Source organism: Anguilla anguilla, chromosome 4 (assembly GCF_013347855.1).
Source record: "Anguilla anguilla isolate fAngAng1 chromosome 4, fAngAng1.pri, whole genome shotgun sequence".
NCBI lineage: Eukaryota > Metazoa > Chordata > Actinopteri > Anguilliformes > Anguillidae > Anguilla > Anguilla anguilla.
In genome coordinates this window covers 38,253,611-38,275,871 of record NC_049204.1, presented here as the reverse complement: position 1 = coordinate 38,275,871, position 22,261 = coordinate 38,253,611, and the positions used below count along the sequence as shown (strand labels likewise).

Sequence of the window (22,261 nt, the reverse complement as noted above, 5' to 3'; positions counted from 1 at the left end):
CACAACATTTAAACCACCTGCATTTTTCTGCTTTTTTCTGATTTAATATTTTATTTTCTCTGTTTGTAATCAAACAATTCACACATGGTCAAAGCGCAGACTCAGAGCTTTTATTAAAGGGTATTCTTAAAAATTTCAATTACAGCACTTTTTATACGTAGTCCCCCATTTCAGTGTTTTAGACAAATTAACATAATGTCAAATTAAAGAGTCATGTTTTGTATTTGGTTGCATATCCTCTGCATGCCATGACTTCCTGATGTCAGTGACCTATCAACATCATCAGAGTCTGGATATCTTATTGTCAGGTTGTCCTACAAGTGATACAAGAACTCTTTGCATTTGAATAGATCTCTATGGGAATTGGGGAGTGGGACTAGATTCAGCTGTAAATTATGCTGATATAGTATGGAACACATTTGTTTGCTAAATGGCTTTAAGTTATCAAGGGTCCAAGGTATCAATGAGCCTCAAACCACTGTGCTGCTGCCAGATATGCAGTAGATACTACAAGCATTGTTTCTCCTGAATATTTTTTTCCATTGAGTTCAACAGGAAAATTAAAATAAATAAAATATTAAATCAGAAAAAAGCAGAAAAATGCTGGTGGTTCTAATGTTGTGGATGATCGGTGTATATATATATATATATATATATATATATATTCACAATTCACAATTATTTAAATGGATGTACAAATATAATGTAAATATATTTTTGCATATGCACATTGTCCTTTAGAGCCTGAAAAATAATTCCTTGTTTTTCAGGACAGCATGGAAGTGAAATGTTACACTATCAGATGTTTGACTTGGGTCTTATCTTTCTAGCCCCATGAAACAATATCCAATGATGTGCAGCAGGCCACACAAGATACAGAAGTGGCATGAGTAATCCATGAAAACAGCATCACTATATTTCAGACATTTCATTATTTGTCCTTAATTATTTGTGCATGGAAAAAATTAAACAAAATAACATATCTGCTTACTGACAGTTAATGTCTTAAAGCCTTTCCTTTCAATCAATACAAAATGGCAATGTATAAAATGAGAGACAAATGTGTTCAGGGTCTAGATCTGTTCCAACAGCCAAACATGATACTTTTTGTCTTTTAAAAACAACAGTTTTTTATCACAAAATGAACTTGGTTTAAAAAATCCTGAAAAATAAAGAGAAATCACATTGTTCTCCGCTTTGTATTGCTATGTATGGCAAAAGCTTATCAATATGAGCACTGGAGTGGGAAGCAATGTCATTGCTGCCACGGACAGGCATATCTACTTCAAAGCTGAAGCATTCTATTTCTGCATCATCATTTGGATGCCATGACAACAATGATACAAGTGCCGGATTTGTAATTAAAATGTTTTTCAGGCTTTTAATAGGCAATCTCCATAAGCAAACCTGTAAAAGGCACCAGAAAGACTGAAAATGCAAAGACCACACCTAGAATGAACTCTAGACCTATTGTTAGGTTTCTTGTGCATGAACTAATGATACAAAGACACACAGCTGGCCAAGGAACAACTGAGCAGCCACTTACAGTCCAATTACTTTTGCTCTCCATTACCTTTCCCCAAACAATAAAAGAAGAAACGAAGACATTTGGAGCCTTTGATCATGTGAACAATGGTGGGAGATGGTACAGTAGATGACTGCTTTTATTGAGGGGCCATTGGTTGTGTTCCCAGGAAGTGGTTACAAGTGTGTCGTTTGCATCACCCTCCTGTACAAAGCATAGAACTTATTTCATAATTTATTTTTCATTAATTTTTAAAAAATATTCTCCTGAAACAGAGCACATGCAACACTGTATTTGCTATAGTAAACGAGGTGCATAGGTGAAAGGTTTTACTGGACAATGGCAACTTGGTTGAAGCCTATAGGAGTACAGAAAAAATAACCAATTAACCAAATTTAAAAAAAAAACTGATGTAATGAACAGCCTTTGTGGGACCATTATTATACAGTGCTGATATCCGGATTATTGAATGGAATAAGGGAAAAGAACACACGACAATGTTAATATCAAAAATGACTTGTCCTGGCTGTGTTGAGAAAATGAATCATAGTCTCATGCCTGACTGGAAGGAATCCTGCCCCAGCTTCACAGCCAGAAGCCATGATCACTGTAGCATCTCTTACATAATCGTTAAATTGTGAAAGATGCATGAAGGTGACGACACATCCTGTTATTGTTCTGAGTTGTTTCTTCTGCTGAATTCAAGTGCAGTTGTTGCTAACATGTTTACATTAGTGAACTAAACATTTGCTCTTGAGAGAAGGTTTCAGTTCAGTTCATTATTCAGTGTACTGTGAATCAGCACACCCTGTGCTTCCTGATAAGTGTTATGGCACATAGAGAGAACACACAAAAGGGACTTATTTAATGCATGTACTACAACCTGCCCTTGACAATGACCTTAGACCTTAATACTAGGTAAGTATAACTAAGAGTGCCTGCCAGCTAGATTTCCTATACATGCATTACCAAGGAGGCTGAAGTTCATTTTCAGTAGGGTGCCATTACAAGTTTGAATTATTTGCTTTCCATGGAAAAGTTGACTGCTGCATCGCATATTCAGATTTTGCAGGGCATGTTTAATGCTCTGCTAAATCTGCTACAGCATCTCTTTTTGAGCGTTGCCGTTGTCATGAATGACTCATTTAAAATAAACCAAATGAAAGCAAGCCAAATCAGATAATGCACATTAGTCTTAATGGTATGTTTCGTTGTTCTGTCAGCAAAATGTTTGCCCAGATCAATCACTGGATGAAAGACTGATCTTGGGCCATGTTTTCAGAATCTGATTTTAAAAAAAGGTCACTGTGCCCAAATTTAGCTGAACATTTTTACATCACCCATCCACGAGAATACCGGTTAATTGGTCATATCAAAAACAGACCAATTTCATGTCCTGGTCAGGAAATTTGAGGTAGGTTGTTACAGTATTACACAAATAATGCATCCTTGTCAAGCAAAAAGAAAAAATATATATACAGTACTGCATTCCAGCATTTCTTACTTGCAGACATCAGTTCAGAGCAAGGACTGCAAATCAACTGACCTGGATGGACTGATAATGGACCCCAATGATTGGACTGGCCAAGAACATCAATCAATGGGTCCCTTTGTGAACTTTTCTTAGTAATGCATGAACATGTAATCAAACAGCTTGTACATCCCTAATTCACTTGTTAACAAGAAAACATTTGCAACAGCCCACTTCTACCTTTATAAAAACATATAACATACCACAGTATTCCCTTGTTTGTGTATTTAAGAGGTCTAGAGTCTGTATGGCAAGAGACTACTTTCAAAAAATTTAAATAACATAAATAATGAAACATTATCTATTCAGCTAGGATGAAACATGTTTAAAAAGTACTGTTTTTGTTTTTTTAAGATAACGTGTAGTTTGTACCCCCCAGCATTCTGTAAGAATTGGTATACTCACATATAATAAAATAAGCACTTTTGATTAGTAGACTGTCCCCTCTTTCCTTTTTTGTTTTAAATCAAACTTGAAATATTTTTTCATCTAATATTGTTTAGTTTAATTTTAACTCAGCATTTGATGTGTAGTAATATAGCACAACCACGAGGTGGCAAAAAGACACTTTAAAGTACCTCGATTTTTTCCCCTTTACGACCTTGCAATGGTTCTGAATAAATGGTATCACCCTTCTCCCTTCTATCTTTATCTGAAAACAATAGTTTGGGTGTTTATATATCACCATGTAAAAAGCGTAATTTACATCTTACTTTTGGGTATATATTTTTATTTGCAAAAAGAATAATTTGTCCCTTAGAAAAACATAAATAAGCCTATAGCATGGCAAAATAATAACGTTAATTACGTGACATGTTATTCTGGGTCTATGCGATTTCTTGAGCATGTGAACATAGTTACACAATATGTGTGTCACAATTTCTTTTGAAACATGACAATGGTTGGGTTTGTTTGGTTAAACTACTGCAATAAGAATTAACTAACCATCGACTTACTGAGCTTATCGACAAACAAGTAGCAGTGGATGTTTCTTTTTGCACCAAACTGTCTGTTTACCCGCCTTCAACTTACAGTACGGATGCGTTTAAACATTATACATTATAAAATCATGCGTGTTATTGATGCTGTGACAATATAAACACTGCCATGTGACCAAGTTGTTGCACATGAAAGCCGCTCCCCGACGCATTCGCTGGCACTGATCCAGATACGACTGCTGAATACCCGCTGGCATTTACGCACTGTAAGCGTGTGGGCGCTCACCCTCTTCAGTGGTGTTTGTTCAACCTGCTTTCGAACGTTTGAGAGGGTGAAAGCGTGGCTCGATGTCTGTTTAAACTTCCTCCTGCAGGGAATTTTTCAGAAACGATAGTTTGCGCTCGACATGGATGAGGTTAGCGCGCAGTCCAAGAAAGTGCTATAATTGCAGTCCAAAAAGTGAACGTCTGCTTGCAAGCACACAGAAGGTGGTGCGCAAAAGGCTATTTTTTGTATTTCTTTTCCACGAGTCCCACTAATCAATCAATCAAGCAAGCAGCCGCATCAGTGTCGGATCGTTCGCAGGAAGCATGTCAATGCGGATGTCCTCGGTCAAGCGAAATTGAAGCTTAGGTCAGAACATGAAGCAGTTGCAGTCGTGCTGTTAACATTGAGCTCACCCTCAATTTGTCAACTCATTATTCCACGCTGGTGTGACTCGATTTCACGCTGAGGTAATTGTTAGTGTACGCACGAAAAACAAGGATCCCTTGTGTTTCGTAAAGAAACAAGCCCGTCCATCAGATTATGGGAAGTACGGCGACTGACACCAAGAAGAAAGATGTTAAGAAGAAGAATTCAAAGAAGAAAAAAACGCTTCGACTTAACATGCCGGTAAGACGGTGCATTTTGTAGCTGGTAAAAGACTTTTCGAACATGGATTTAGCTACTTTTACTGTCGAAATACAAGCCATATTTATGTTCATTAGTCGATGCTGTTCCAACTGAAGTTGTGCAAGAGGATGTGGGCGGGGATGTGGTAACAGATTTGTTGTAAGATGTTTCTTTGGAGGTAGAGCTGACTTTGCAACACGAAATTATTTCATGTCATGGTATGGAGGGCCTCTTGACATTAATGATTAAAGCCGCCTTGTATGCCAAATATTTGCCATGTTCTATCCTTATCAAACCGAAACTGCATATGGAACGCAGCTCGATTTTCCTATCAAGTAAATGGCTTTAAAAGCACAATTGTCCTGAAATGCAAACCTTGACATTGTATTCACCCAAACAGGAATTCAAGCTTTAATTTGTGAAAATAGTACAACTAATATTACTGCATGATAATAGTTGTGGTAATAGTGTTATTGGATTCGATATCCACGTTGTACACGATGTTTCATTTGAATCAACGATTAATATTGCTTGGTTTGTCCTTTAGTATTCAGTTGCGTTCTTTCTTTCACTTTATTCCCTTTAAATTACTATTCAGCATGCTGTTGATTAGCATTAGGCAGCCTTTGAGTCATGCTTGTGGCGTAAAGACAATTTTCACACAGCTGCTCATCACCTTCACCGATTTTTTAAATGCACATATCAAAAGATCTCAGAGAAAATGTCATTGAAACGGATGAGAGGTGTCTACGTTGGTTCGTGATTGTTACTGTGGTATTGTTGCATTTCCGCGAGAAATGTTTGCCTTTTGAAAGTCATTTATGCAAGAAAATTTACACTAGAAATAATCCCAATGGCAAATCGGGGGCTTGACTGTTGAACCGAATCCAGATATCAGTCAAAAGAAAAGAAAAGAAAAGAAAAAAGCCGGGTTACGACATGCTGTAGTCGCATTGAACACATTGAAATGGGGGGGGGGGGGGGGGGGGGGGGGGCGGGGGGGCTATGAATTTGTGTAATCACAGCAGATGGTGGCAGCGGTAAACGCGAGGCCAGTTCTGCTGTTCCATGCTGTAGCAATGACTGAAAGGGATGGCTCTGAGGGAATAGCATCCCACAAGGGTCCCAAATGCCTACCCCTCTGGTCCCAAGTTTAGTGTCCTAACCACAATTCCCATTAACTCTCCGCTGCTAGGCTGTTACTGGCAAGACTCAGAACACAGTCAATAAGATCCACATGGAGAGGCAGGAAAATAACAGGAAATTGTCACAATGCTTTGAAATCCTTCTCTGCAACAAATTTACATTCTGTGCCTTTTTCCCTTTACAATCGTATGACACATCAGGGCACAATAATTATTTAATGTTGACAGATGTATTGAAGGAAATATTATTTGATAGCTCTTGCAAAACTAACCAGTTTGCAGTTTTGAGACATGGTGTATCAGCATCCTGTAGATAAATCTGCTTTTGAGTCTCTGCATGTGATGTAGGTCTGTTACAGCCTGGACAAATGCATGACTCACCAATACAACAGTATGCATCCTTGAATTGTACAAGCTTTTTCATTATCTGAATATCTACAGTAAGAAGTAGGGCTTAAAAAACCAGTGGAAGAGTTGTCAGCTGACAGGTGGTGCTGTTTGTGTTTTTTAAATTTTTATTTCATCATGATTTATCTGACCTTTGTTGCGCATGAATGTTTTCAGGGTCCATTATTAGCCCTGAACAATAACTGGTTCGCAATACAAAAGTGGGCGGTGGTGCAGTGGGTAGCACTGTCGCCTCACAGCAAGAAGGTCGTGGGTTTGAATCTTTGGGCCTTTCTGTTCTCCCCGTGTCCGTGTGGGTTTCCTCTGGGCACTCCGGTTTCCTCCCACAGTCCAAAGACATGCAGGTAGGCCGATTGGAGGCTCTAAATTGCCCATAGGTATGAGTGTGTGAGTGAATGGTGTGTCTGCCCTGCGATAGATTGGCGGCCTGTCCAGGGTGTATTTCTCGCCCAACGCATGCTGGGATAGGCTACAGCACCCCCCGCGACCCTGCTCAGAATGAGCGGGTATAGATAATGGATGGATGGATTAAACAAGTGTTCCGTCCCAAATAAGAATGTAACCCTGGGAATGTCGCCGTAAGTGACATTGAGATTGAAGATACAACAGATACATGTCCACATTTCCGTCAAACACAGCAGAAAAACAAGCAATTGTCAAGCAAGGAAATGGAAATCAAAGTGCATACACTCTTGCACTGCTCCCAGGTGTCTTGCGTCCCCTCAGGATGACATCATTTTTGACAAACCATTGCCATCTGGTTCTGACAGTGGCACCCGTGGGTCGAAATGTGGGTGTGTTGCTTTACTTAAAGGACTACCTAAGGACGATGCTCACAAGGCGTGAGCGCTGCAGGGAAGAATGGATGATGTATGAGAAATGCCTTTTAAGGCAGTGACAGCAGGGGATGTTGGATGAATTTATGTCCTTGGTGACAAATCTGATGCGAACTCCCAGACTGTTGTATAGGATCTCTCTCTCTCTCTCTCTCTCTCTCTCTCTCTCTCTCTCTCTCTCTCTCTCTGTTGAAGTAACGAGAGGGCATAGTGGCAGTCTGTCACCCTTCATTGCACTGCTTAGGCTCTTGATAAGATAACAGTCTTTATTTTGATGACAAGTGAAGATTATTCTGAAGAAGAAAACTGCACATGTTAGTGGAAATAATGACAGCCCCTCCTTGTTCTCATGCCTGTTTTCGTGGGAAATTCTTTTCTTTATCAGTCGTCTGTGATTTGGTGGAGGGGGTTGGTCTGTGAACCCATGTAGAGGAATTGCCATGGGGGGTTTTTTTTCTTCTTATAAAACAGTCATCAAGATGAGGACTCCTCAATGGATGGACATAATACTTTGTCTGTGATGTAGTTGATGATGTCATAAACTGATGTGATCTTTACGTTCAGCCATGTCTGGCACAGGCTGTGATGGTGTGTTAGGAACAGTGGGAACATGGATTGTGGAACGGCCTCATCCTGTGTCAGTGTTCCAGGCCAATTGGATCAGAGCCACCCTGGTGACTTTGGCATAACCACGATTGTATGCATTACCCAGCTGCAATTTGTCTCTATTGCTGAGGCATCCTCTTTTTAAATATTCATAAATGTTAATAAAGAGAAAACTTCAAAAAGAAGGTGAGAGGACAAAAGGAATAGTTGATCATCAAATTACTATAAAGAATCTTTAGACCACAGTACATGTACTTCAACAAGTCAAAGCGAGCACACTGCTGGGGAGCTGTGGAAATACATTGGGAGATGAAACCCTTAATGGGTTAATCCCTAACATCTGTTTACTGTAGAGCGGTGGTAACCAACACTGTTCTTGTGGATCAACCATTTCGGTTGTCATTTCAACCATCATTTGGCAGACCTGTTTCTACTAAATAGCAGCTCAATAAAGATTTTTAGCTTTTGAATGAGGTGAGCTTTGTTAGGGTTGGAGTGAAAAGCACAGTAGATCTCCAGGAACAGCGTGGGTTACCACTGCTCTAGAGGATCTGTGGCTTAATACATCTTGAATGTGCATATAGCATATCCAATATATATAAGTCTTTCCATTTAGCATGGAATAAAAGGCTTTGTGTAGGAGGGGCTATAGGGTACACCTCACCTTCTCCTGCATCTATAATGCCCTCCCTCCTTCGCCCTTGGCTTAAAGGGAAAGTAGCTATTGCATTTTTCACGCACATTCTAGACTGGCAGCCATAGCTGTTTTGGTCATGATCGAAAGATTCCGAACGACTGTGACTAAGCACAATACATGCTCAAACAACAATGCATGCTCCTGACCCCTCCAAGTACAGTAAATTGATTTATTTGTGCTTGGAGACATCCAGAAATGCTAGCCACGTTCTCATGAGGTTTTCACGGATTGTAAAATGGGTTGTGGCAGAGCTTTTATGTCTGTACTTTATCATGTAAAAGGCCATGAGGCCAAAAGCGCATCTTTTTTAGCAGGGACCCATGCAAGTGGGCCAACAGTAGAATTAACAGGCTTTGTGAAAGGTGGGCAGTTCATAGCATAAGCTATGTATGAGTGGTGTTTGCTGTAACATTTATGAGTGCTGTCACATTTTAATGTTTTATAATTTAGTCAGCTTCACATGCAGTGTACTCCTCAAAGGCAGGAGATTGCGCTGTTCAGCTTATAGACGCGCGGACGTGAAAGGGAGCAATGGCTAACAACAGGCACTTTGGATGAGAGTGTGGGCCCACCTGTCCTGACTGGACATAGCAATCATGTGGTGGGCTTATGAATACCAATGGGAACTTTTAATTGTTACAAAATAGTCAAATGGCCAAAATATTATGGTCAAAAAATAAATAAGCTAAAATGTTTAATGTACGAACACTTTATTATTAAATCAGATTCATTTTTAGTTGACCTGCATGGTGTAATGAATATTAATCACAATTGCACTTATTTGTTTTTGAACCATCAAGCCATGGTCTCATGTTCTTGTCATGTCTCTTGTCCTAGGGAAAATTTAACCAACCATTAATTTAGCTTTTCCAACAGCTCACATTGTCTCAATCTGCCACCTTGTATTAATGACAGCTGACTGCCAGAGATTTTTAACAGACTTTTGGGATTTCCTTTTGTCCTCTGGGTTGTCTGCTGTGTGAGGAAGGACTTGCAGTGGATCGCACAATGTGTTCTTTAAATGTGATTTCCTCAGATTTGAACAGAACACATTGGGATCATCCCCCTTGTAACACATGCAGTTTTTTTTGGCTGCATACCAACAAAATCCAGGCAAGGTCAGGGCATGCTGAGTTTTCTGACCATGTTTTTTGGGACTGAAGTACAGAAGTAAACTGGACCTGAGTTGGATAGTAGTAAAGTTTGACAATTGAATACAGTGGAAAATAAGCGTAACCGCCAATGCAGTTTTAAAGTTAATGTGCAATTTATTCAATGCAATTCATTATTTGCTAAATGTTTAGAGAAGTTTGTTTGGGGTTATCAAGAAAAATAAAATAAAAATAGTTTCTTAACACAACATTCTCCATTTGTCTTTCAACTTAAAGGAATTTCATTTGGCAAAATAATTATAGATATCTGCAGCATATTTTAGCAGATTTGATTTTTAATCTGTGAGTGTCATCCACGAGGTTCATTTCAAAATCTGTGGATGTCTATAGTAAGATTTAGCTAAGTTCCTGCATTTCCTCTTTGTCTTTTCAGATTCCTCCAATTTTTTTAACCCGTATTACCTGTATCTGATCTTTATTTAACCATGTAGGTCAATGTAGAATACAGCTCTCATTGGCTGTGGTAGAGAATGCAAGGGATTATGTAGCCAATCATAATGATTAGATAATCAGAAATAGACAGAGAGTTCTTATGGGAATTTGACTAGAACACAGGGTTAATATTTGTTCTCGTTTTTTTTAAAGCCATGGGATTGGGATCATTAATAAGCATATTTGGACATGGTTTTTTTTGGTCCAATGGGGATTGCACCCTTCCTGGCCCAACAGCACCTATTCTAGCAACCTCTCAATTTTCCTGGGGGGTTTCTCATCAAAGTACTAATAAGGGCCAGCCCTGCCTAGTTTAAGCAGTCTGACATAGAGAAGGTACAGAGTACTATGGCTGCTGACTCTCTGATGGTACCAGCTGAGACATGCACCTTTTGTTTTGAGAATTAGACCTATTTTGGTGCTTTTTTCCCTCAAGTCCAAAGCACTGTTTTAAAGCGTGGTTGTTTCCATATGATTCGCCATGCGGTCTGCTTCCCAGTCGCAGTGCTCCTCTGATGGGTTGGGGGGGCGAGGTAATCTCTTGCCCTTTGTTGTTGTGGGGCTTGGTGGATAATGTGTCCACACAGTGTTTATGGCCCCATCTATATTTATCAATAGACGTAATCCCCTCTCTGGCATCGACCTTTGATAAGGCCTTTCACTGAGCCCGGGCGCAAAGTACAATAGGATGAATGCCAATGCTCTGCACGGTGTGCATCGGTCTCACCTTTAGTGGGGTTTATTTCACTGGAAAATGAGGGAGGAGAGTGCACAGGTATACCTGCTATTTTTAAAAATGGGAAAAACACGTTTAGCTACTTAAAAGCAGTTTTGGAATAATAGGAATGAGGATTTGGCCTGTTGACCAACTGCTTTTGGGTGGAAAAGGTCATTCCTAAGAGGTTTTTTTTTTTTCATTTTGTTTGGAACAACAAGTTGATCCTTTCAGTAGCAGCACTGTGTTCTGATCAACTGTAAGACCTTGAAGGAAAATCTGCTCCTGCTCACAGTAGTATTACATATTGCAGGTTTTTAGTCTTTCTTTAATACATTGCCATAAGCCAATGTAAACAATACAACCTATTTTTTTGTAGTTGATGTTGTTGTTGTTTTTTTTTTTTTTGATGTAGTTGACGGAAAAGGACCCAGGTACCCTGGAGGTTAAACAGTTCAGCCCATAGCCCTCTGGATAAAAAAAAATTCCAGTTACTGAACTGACGATACTGATACTGCCTTTAATGAAAAGTCTTGTGTCATCATTACTGAAATGGTAAGTAAACAGACAGAGTCACGTTGTATGTTGTATTAACTAAAGAACAGCATTTGTACATTGTAAAGATGTGGCTATGTATGTGTAGTTCCCGAAATTGCTTTAATAAATAGGGGAAATACCATTAGGCAGAGTGCATCCCTGATCTTTTTAAGTGTCATTTAAAAAATACATTTTTGAAGAATGCTGTCCCTATTGGGGAACAGTGTGTCTGTTTGATTCTGCTGTTCATTTCATTTCAGTAATTCCACAAATACATTTTTTCATGAATGACATGGTGCTTTCGCCTACAAATCTTTGTAAACATGGGAAGTGTTAAAATCAATTTCTTCCCCAGGTCCAAAATAGCATTGCGTTATACAGAGGACCTTTGCTTAGATTTATACGCTTGTTATTATTGCGATAATGGATTTACACAGTAATACATAGTCTTTGGCTAGACGCCAGGGGAAATAATTTGTCTGTACATTGTTCCCAGGTCTGTCTAAAAAAGTGTGTGAGGTGAGAATTTTATTGTTTTACGGGTAATTTGCAGCAGGCTGCGTGTTATCAGTTCGCTACAGGTAGTCGAGTGAATCATGTATTTTCAGGAACGTGAAGTGCCTCTGCAGAGCAGGTCTTCAGTGTTTTGCCTGGTTTGAGAATCCATACCAATGTGAGGAATGTACGTTTTCTTAATTTAGTGTGGTATCCCATCATACTTTCTACATAACCTCTCATAGCTTTAAACTGTACAGAATAATTAAAGGAAACAATTGTAATTTTAGGCTTGCTCCTGTGGTGGTTTAGGCTAGGGTTGTCTGATTGATTGGTCTGTTTGTCTTGTATCCTTTAGCCTACCTATAACACAGAATGCATTGCTAATGTTTCAGAAGGAAGGCCATTAACTGGACCCCTGTTGTGGTGTCTGTTTACATAATTAAGATTAAAGGTCTACTAACATCGGTTGGAGGAAGACACCTAATATACAGTTAAACAAGCAGACCTGCTTGTTGGGGGGGGGGGGGGGGGGGGGGGGCGCTAGTGCACTATAAGGCACTGTCATACTGCCTGTCAGCTGAAATGCTCCCATCCCTGGGCAATTCTATTGTGTGTCACTCTGTAGGGATAGTCACAGTCAGCACTGGTACAGTCCACTTACAAAGGTCACATCCTTGCACTAGAACAGTGCCTTAACTATGTGAGCCACTCACCACAGCTCTCTGATTACTTCTGTTGTTTTGCCTGGCAGAGATTTAGTTGAGAGTTCTGATAGCTAATGAACCAGTCCCTTCAGTCATTTAAGTGTGGAAACTCCCACATAAACCTAGACATGTTTGAGTGACAGGTTCCTCTTTAAGAGGTTGTATTATTGCTCTTTTCTGGATTTGGCTAAATCCTGCAACAAGTAGACAATGTTGTGCTTTAACAGAGAGGAGGAGGAAACTAATCAGGTTTTATTGCACAATGTTTACTAGAGTCATAAACTCATTCATTCTAATTTGATAACAATGACCACAGGATAGTAATTATTTACAATGAGATTAAATTTTTTCAGATTTCCATGTTGTATTTTGAATGTGTAAGGAGCCAGTGCACCATTTGAATGTTGATCTTTTTCATGAACTTTGTCATGTTCATCTCAACGGTGTGAACAGCAGTCCAGGCCTCATGACCCCCCAGCCCAGTCTGATTTCAGATTCTGTAGCCATTTAGGGATCCATCTGCCAGTCCTGAGTCCGGACCCATTTTAAACTTTGTGAGAGGGCATTTAAAGGTTGAATTTCATTTTAGCTTTGTATTGTAAATTCAGCAAGGGAGAATCAAGTGTGACCTTTGGTGTTTTACCTGAACTGAAACTTCAGACCTGCCATCCTCAATGGCCTGGTGAATTTCTTTAATGGTTTGTTATAAAAATTGAAATTAATTATCTGTTATAATGCTCAGCATTATAGGTATGCAGAGGACTTTTTGACAAGAATCATTTAAAGATATCCTGTTTCATATGCTAATTTGTGTTACTTTGAAATAGTCTTTGTTATGATATTCTAGGCATGATTTTACACTGTTTCTCAACTGGTCAGGGGAGCCATTGTAAATGCAGAATGTCAATCAAGCTGAGTTTTTAATTGGTTAGCTTTAATTGAGCTGTTAATTGATGCTGAGAAATAGACATCATCTGCCTGTAAACAGTCACTATTTAAGGCTGGTATTGTCTGCACTATGTTATGCAGGGGAGGGTTAGCTGAATATTTATTTTTTAGAATGACCATAGAATTCAAAACAGTATGATGATGACTGCTCTGAGCAGAATGGCCAGATATAAACTTCAAGTTTCAGTGTTCAGCCAACCATTCAGTTAATCAAACCTATTTCATGAAAGAATGTTTAAGCTAAAGACCAGGGAGTGTTTGGTTGTGAATCAGTTTATCCTTCGTACTTGTGTGTCTGCATTAACAGCTTTCCAATTGTGTTATCTTTAAAATTATGCCTGTAAACATGAATGTAATGTATACCATATCAATTTTGAGCTGTGTACAGTCTCCCTACGTTGTGTTTTTCCATAAGCTAAAGAACAAGATTATGCAATGAAGTTATGTGTTTACCTACAATCCTGTTCTAAATATCACAATTGTTTTGACTGAAAAAAACATACTTTGCACCTAAAGCAATCTCTTGTAACAGCATATGGAGGTGGAGTCTAATGTCCTAGTTATTTTATCTGTTGAAGCTGTGAACAGTGGCTTAATGGAATGACATATCATAACACACCAGTATTTGTCTTAATGGCACACCTCGGTGAGAAGAAAAGAGGGATTGAACACCACTGTGGATGAGCCTCTTTTTATTCACGTACTTAAAAAAAAAAAAAAAAAACAAGACAGAACTGAGCCACTTGTAGATATTATCTTGTGAAGAAAATGCATGAATTGCTAATGCTAATCAAAGATTGCAGTTCACAAAATCATTGTTTGCAAATTAGCTTGTAAGAACAGACAAGTGAGGCTTCACACTGCAAAAAAGCCTTAAGTGTTTTGTCCTGTAATCTTATTTCTTTTCTCTCAAGGAGAAAATATTCTTGTATTAAGTTACTGTATGTTTGACAAGTGAAATTTTCCCTCATTGGCAAATCTTGAAATAAGCCAAATTGTTTCACCTTATTGGAAATATTAATCTCATTTATCAAAAAAGTAATGTAAATAAGTCCTAAAGTAAAATACTTTGAGATTGACTTATATTTTGTTTTTTTACTGTGCATTTGTTGATATACAGTGAGCTCCATAATGTTTTGGACATATGTATATTTTTATTTGGTTCTGTACGGCACAATTTAAAATTTTTAATCAAGCAATTCACATCTTGTTAAAGTGCACATTAAACAAATAAAGTGATTTTATTTTGAGTATTTTTCTACTCTTTGTTTTCACCATGTAGAAATTACAGCACTTTTTTATTCACTTCCGGGCACCATAATGTTTGGGGCATGTTAATGCTATGTAAATAAAGTAGTTATGTTTAGCACTGTGTCGCTTGAGTGCTTGTCTTTTCTGATGTTGTGCTGGGCCTGTGATGGACCCATCTTCAGCTTCTGCTTGTTCTGTAGCAAGTTACCTTAAGTTTTCTCTTCAGCATATGAAACGTATGTTCGGTTGGATTCAGATTGGGTGAATTACTTCGCCAGTCAATAATCTTCCAGTTTTTGGCTTTGAAAATCACCTTTGTTGCTGTTGCAAGTATGTTTGTAACCATTGTCTTGCTGTAGGATGAAGCGCCGTCCAGTGAGACCTTTTTTAAGAACTCTGCACACTATTTTTTTCTTTGCAAACTATAACCTGGCTGTCCTGTTTTTCGGCTAACTAGTGGTTTGCAGCTTGCAGTGTAGCGTCTGTAGTTCTGTTTAAGTCTTCTGTGGACAGTAATCACTGACTCATCCACATTTTTGTCCTTAAGAGTTTCTGATCTGCCAGACAGGTGTCTGGGGATTCCTCTTCATAATGAGAATACTTTGTTCATCAGCTTCCTTAGCCTGTCAGGCTCTTTGCGATTACTGAGGTCACCAGTGCACTTTTTCTTCTTAATGATGTTCCAGACAGCTGACTTTGACCAATGTCTCTGTTTGTTTTTTTAAAGCCTCATATTGGCTTCCTTGACTTTCATTGGTATAACTTGGGTGCTTATGCAGACAAACACCAATAACAGACTCAAGGCAATCAAAAGCCTAGAATCAAGATCAGATACTGAAAGCTCTCTTATACCTGCACTAAGAAAGCAGCTGAACACAGCTCACTAATTAGAAACACCTGTGAAGCTCTTTGTCCCCAACATTACGATGCCCTGAAATGGAGGACCATAAATTAAAGCGCTGTAATTTATACATGGTGAAATGCATAAACATGCCTGTAATAAAAACTGAGAATCTATGCTTTAACCACATGTGAATTGTTTGTTTACAAAAAATTGTGGTGTGGACTGTGCAGAGCCAAATCGAGAAATAAATATTCTTATATAATAAATATTCTTATATATATAAATCGTCTTTGTCCAAAACATTATTGAGCTCACTGTATTTGTACAATGCCCGGGATGTGTTTCTGTTGGTCAGTAATGGACCATTTCTGTGAAAAGACATTGTTATTGCTTCAGATCAGTGAGTCATAGGTTAAACACAATGGTCTAGCCCATTTTGTAATTAATGAATTCTCGCCCTCCCATAATCATTTCTTAGTCCCCCTTCTTTGAACCATGTAATAGCATAAAAAATGTAATCTTTTGCAGTAAGATCTTTTCAGGACTTGCTTGTTTGGCACCAGAATTTAAAAACAGTGAGATCAGTTCCCCCCCCCCCCCAGTAGGACGTAGGTAGGGGAACAAGGGACCTGTCTGAATAGCCAATTTAAGCATAAACATAAAAGCTTTGAAAGAAGTCGCTCGCAGGCTTGCAGTCTATATAGAGTATGTGATTGTTAACTGAAAGCAGTCGTCCTTTCTATGGTTCCCAATCTAAATTCCCCAACCAGTAAGTGAGCAACTCAAAGAAGGCTCCTGTTGCTCACTCTTAAGGGGTGAATCATTTCTGCTGGGAGGAAGTGAACAGAGAGACGTCATAAACATAAACGGAGCAGAAGAAATCATACAGGACCTTTAGAGCGAGGCATAAAAGAGTGCAGAGGGGTGGGTGTCAGGAAATGGTTTTAGTCAGAGATGGACCGCATCTGGTCATCAGGGAGGTACATGATTTTCGTGGCAACAATGTATGTGCAATGAATGTATGACATGTGCAATGAATGTGGCCCTGTTACGGTCATCTTTTTAAAATGTATTGTAATACTTGTTTGGAATGGAAATTTCCAGTTGTAGACGCTGTCAAATTATTACTACGGGCTAAAAAGAACGCCGCACGCCGCTTTCAATGCTCCCATTTATTTCACCAGCTGTCAATCATAGACGGAACAAGTGTTTATAAGACAAATTCCTGATGACATCATTTCCGGTTGCAGGGAATTGATCAATTAACAAGATACAGTACACCTATTGCTTCCCAGGTATTTTAGTGTCCACATCATCAGCTGCTCAGAAGAAGAAATAATAATAATAATAATAATCTGGACCTTTCAATATTTCAGGGCTTTTGATATCATATTCATCATAAATATGTGCATGTTTGTGTGTTCCATCGATGAGACGTGGCAACCTCTATTAGTCTTCACAATTCTTTGCTTTGGTGTTGAGCAACATAATGGGCAAATCTAAAAGTCTGGACAATCTTTGTAAATCTGAAGTAAACCTGAACTTGTCCTTCACATTTTGGGAAGGATTGGTTGTGTAAGCAGGGGATAAAAAAGAACCTAATCACTTCATATAAAACACAGCATTCTTGCGTAACCATTTAGCAGGAACTTGGCTGGATACTCAGTGAAAAAGAGTTTATTCTGAACCAGTCTGCACCATTCACAGCTACCATCAGAACCTTCCTGTGGAAGTCTTTATTTTGATCATATTTATTCAGTTTTATTTTTTGACATACAGTAAGTTTAGACAGAAGGCTGTTTAATTCACTAGGTTCTCCCATTTGTTTCCATATTATAAAATGTTTCTGGTCTTATAGGAAATGTCTTGCTTTGGAGTAAATGTCTTGCTTCGGAATTGAGATTATAAACATTGAATTGGCATGGGTTTTTTTCCTCTTCTGCAGTGCTCTGGGAATGCTTTGGGAACATTACGTTTAAACATCTTGTCCAGAGTGACTTAAAAAGCTTAAAATTATTTTACATGCATTTCCATTAATACAGTCAAATAGGTTGCAAGCCTAATTCCCAAAACATGATGCTACACTGGCACCCTAGACCCACTGTGCATGCATGTGGTAAATGTTAAATGGACTGCATTTATATAGCGCTTTTATCCAAAGCGCTTTACAATTGATGCATGTGAGCTCTTGCTAGCATGAACTGTAGAGTTTGACCAAAGGATCGGTTTTCAGTTGATTTTCTTTTGCTGGCTTGCATTTGCCTTTTATAAACAAGTGGCTTAAAAGTGGAACTGCAACATTTTAGGGAGTTTGGGTGGTCAAGAGAAATGATTTTAGGTCATCTAAGGCATTGCTTTTTAGCTATAAAATAAAATTAGTTTAAAATTCCCTGAAATAGAACCAGCTCACAGCCATATTCTTTGACAGCTCTTGATGATGTCACAGGAATGGTTACACTACATCTCATGTCTCTTACATGCTGTCAGATAGGCTCTGACATCAGAAGAGCTTACAAAGAAATGAAACCGTGGAGGGCGTCATTGTGTTACCCCTGGGTGTAATAACGGCTTTGACAGCAAGTGTCAACTTTCATAAACTTCCCATAAATCTTTTTTTTTTTTTTCACGTGTTTTTTTTTCTCCCGTTATGAAGTTAAAGTTTTGCTTTAAGTTTATAACACAAGATGGAATGTTCCCTATAAACATTTCAGGAGGTTGGCTTTAATTCCTCATCCCTTTACACTTTATTTAATGTGGGAGCAGACAGTCAGTCCTCCATCTGTATTTTTTGCTTTATTTAGACCGGTAGAAAACAGAGCGGGTAGCAGATAGAGAAGGGATCACAGCTCGGAGGGTACCAAGGCTGGAAATTGAGAGTCCGTTCACATGGGGGCATGGAGAATTTTTTTTTTTTTTTTTAAGAATTAAAAAAAAATTGGAACAGATTGTAGATTTCCACCCATACTTCAAAACATATTCTCCACATTTTTCCAGTCTTAAAATATGTAGAATAGGTGATGATGAATAAATTATGTCCAATATGATAAGAAACAAAAAGTGCTGTCATAGCATTAAAATGTTGAGTCATCTACAGAAACCCCCTTCATAAAACAATACAGGTTGGAGTTGCCCAGGATTGTGCAAGTGAGGCACTTTAGAAGGCCCATGTCATTGATTCTTATTTAAAGATGCTGTATATATTCATGTATTAACGTATTCTCGCTGTAAAACCACACTGTAGGGCTTTATTTTGCCCTGATGAAGGAATGTCCTGATGCAACTGCTCCATTAGCTATTTTCGGAACCGAGACTCCTTGGGGATCCGTGACGAGGGGAGGCGCGTCCCCTGACTCCTGTTCTGACTTCTGACCCTTGATCTGTAACCCTGGGAGCTCTGTTGAGCTAGGCTTACAGCTCGGAAAATCATGACACTGCAGCACAGCCCCTTCGCACAGTAATCGACGCTCCTCGAAACAGCCTTTTGTTTCCCTTAATGTTTGGTATTCCAAAGATCTTGAGCCCAACCCCTTTTAAGTACCGATTAAGTACCTTGCTCAGGGGTACGACCACTGTGCTCCACATCTGTGGCTGATTTTTACCAGCCCAATTCCAGGGAATGTGGCACAGTGTGGCACTGAGATCATTACATTTAACTGGCCATGGCTCATAAGCTTTGTGGCTCCATTCAGAAGAGTGCTGCTTGCTTAGTGCAGTCAGCTGTTATCCCAGTAGCTAGGACATTTTGTGAAGTACAGTGTCTTAATGTCCTGCCTTTACAGTCTTCTATGATTCAGGGTCTCTGCAAATATTTCTTCAGTTTTTTCGAATTAATTTTGTGTAGAAGTTTATGTCCTACTGAGAGTGGTGGTTGTGCAGATTTCTCAGGTTTTAAGTCCATTTGGACTCAAAATGTTTAATGAACATTCAGCTTTCAGATTTTATTTGTGGTGAGAAATAATTTCTGCCACTGTGCATTTGGCACTTTGGCACTTCACTTGGGAGAAAATCACTACTCATCAATATATTACAGCATACTGTTTGAAATGAAGAATATACAGTAACTAAATAATACGTTCTTAACCAATTTCAAATTAATCTCAACCTATTTCACATCAGTGTGTTATAAAATGCTACTTTTGATGGATACAGCTCCTAATTGGAATTTTACAAAGCAAGTAAACAACATGTGGCTGTAATTACATAAGCATGACTGCTTTTTAAATTAATATTGTAATTTATGTTGACATTTATTTTATGATTTTATATTTTAATATGATGTTTTTTGATTTGTTACTGTCTGTTTCAACGATAATGACACAATAATTACATACTGTATATTAAGGCTCCGGGCCTTACTTGAAGTCACATGTAAAGCGAGATCAGTAAAATGGCAAGTCATCATTTCCTGTACTCTAACCTGATACCAGATAGCATCAGGTCATCCCCCAAACACCATGACAACCATTTGAGCCACTGCTTTGTGCAGACTACAGCGCATTTATCATATTTTGTTTCTGTAATGGGAAAAGTGCTCGGAATTGGACGGTTAGCACAGTTGTAATTTGAGGAGATATGTGGAGGCGTGAGATACACACACACACTCTCACGCACTCACTGGCATACAGACACACACACACACACACACACACACAGACACACTGACACAGACGCACACCCTGTTCAGACAGCCCCCCCTCTCCTCCCGCATGCCCATCTGTTGCAGCAGTGCAGGCACTGCTAAGGCAGCCTGTGCCATGTCTTCATCCAGTCGGATGGGCACGCTCTCAGTGTAGCTCCTCAGGGCTGCAGACGGGACCTGTGGCTGCTGGTGCAGAACACTGCAGTAAGTCTGCTTTCGCTTTGTTTTCTCCTGGACTTCCTCCTCTAATTGCTGTGCTACTGTAGCAGTGATCATTGTGAAGACAGACTTCCTCTAGAGAGGAACTGAGTAGCTGCCAGACAGAGCACGGAGTAATGGAAGCTGTTAGAGGTGCGGAAGAATTACCTGAGTGATTTATTCAGCTAGAGGGAAGATCCCTTCCCACTGTATGGCATGGTTGTGTGTGTGTGTGCGTGTGTGTCTGCATTTCATTGTGTGTGTGTGTGTGTGTCTGTGTTTCTGTGTAGGTGGTTTCTACAGCTCAGTTTCTATAGGTAAGGAGATATGGGAGACCTGTTTATGGTTTGCTAAGTGTTACAACACCACATTGAACCTGCTTAACCCCTCTAGCTAATCCCCCCCAGCCTTTCAAGAGCTCAGTAGGTTTGGTCACCTGGGCAGCTGCCTTTACTTATGTGGGCTTGAACAGCGTTGCCCTAACGACCTCCATCCCTACGGCCCATCGAGCCACCTGACCCCCCACTAACCCCCCCCCCCCTTGACTCAAATAGGATTTGCAATTGCTGGAGGCAGCAGTTTCTGCATGGCGATCTCATTACCACACTGTGCTCATACCCCAGTCTTCCCCCTGCCCTCTGTGCCGTATGGAGCAGCCCCATTCACGAACGCCGCCCCCTGACCGATGAGGTCGTTTGACCCGCCCGGCCCTCCCGCCTTCGCCAGTATCTGGCAGGTGACGCAGGAGTTGTTTACCTCAGAGGCTGGGAGTTTCTCTGCATCAGGAAAACCTTTGCGGTTGTGGTGTTGCTAACACTTCGCGGTTGGATAAGGAAGCGCCTGGTCGTGAGCTCCCGTCATGTAGGACGCTCTTTGGAGAGCAGGTAAAGAGCGGGTAAGGGTGGGGCCGAGGGCTACAGGTCCGTTCTGGTGGAGGTGTTGTATTGAAAGGACCTTGAGGTTATGTAATTCTGCTGTCTTCGTTGCCGTGTTTGTTTGAGGCTCCAGCTGGCCAGGTTGGTCATTCTGAGCGCCACATGGTAATGGGTTTCTATCCCGTTTCAAGTCCCATCTAATTTAGCTAAAAGGAATCACTTTTGATTTATTTCTATTCACCCTACAATTTATGGAGGCATGTCTTGTCAGACCTAAAGAGTAGTGGAGTCTTTTACAAACCGTGTAAAATTTAAAAGCAGTTTAGAGTCATTTCCAGCTGTGGAATACAATCAGAGAGAGTGCGCATTTAACAGCGCTGTCCCTGTGCTCAAGGACAAGTCGGATGTGGGGCAGTCTGGTGAAAACAGATAATGCAAGGTCAGATAGCCCATATTTTCAGTGAGAATGACATGCAGCGATACTGTACTCCGCTGATGAGATGGAGGTCAGCCGAGAAGGCCAACCGGTGGCCCCCTTTCTGTAACCATGATACAACGGTGATGATGGCGACTGTGATTCATGGTGCTGCCGGGCACTGGGGTGGTGGGTGGCTGGAGGAGGGGCTGGGGAATCAGATGTAGCTGCTCTCTGACCCCCCGGCCTTCTCCTCAGTTGCTCAGGTATGGTTATTCCACATTGTGGCCCTCGTTTGATTTGACAGTCTCGTGGTTGGGAGCTATTCAGTGTTTGAGCTGCGTGAGCATGATGTGGTGTGCTTCCTGGAATATTAAGGCATAAAGTATGTACATACAGTATGTGTGAGTTGTATGTATTTACAAATGTAGATCTTTGAATTATAAGGTTAT

General features: G+C 39.9%; 1 protein-coding gene across 5 annotated transcripts in view; it reads left to right on the top strand.

Moving 5' to 3' along the window:
• The first annotated feature begins 4,139 nt into the window (after positions 1–4,139).
• Positions 4,140–22,261, top strand: part of prkag2a (protein kinase, AMP-activated, gamma 2 non-catalytic subunit a) — a 109,695-nt gene continuing 91,573 nt past the window's right edge. For 2 of the 5 annotated variants that reach the window (XM_035413091.1, XM_035413090.1), the window contains exon 1: positions 4,140–4,889. In XM_035413091.1, the coding sequence (XP_035268982.1) occupies positions 4,803–4,889 (87 nt within the window). In that variant the 5' untranslated portion in view covers positions 4,140–4,802. Of the gene's footprint in view, positions 4,890–10,872; positions 10,961–11,315; positions 11,456–20,455; positions 20,526–22,261 lie in introns of those variants that run through there. The other 3 variants (XM_035413093.1, XM_035413092.1, XM_035413094.1) reach the window with 3 other exon arrangements.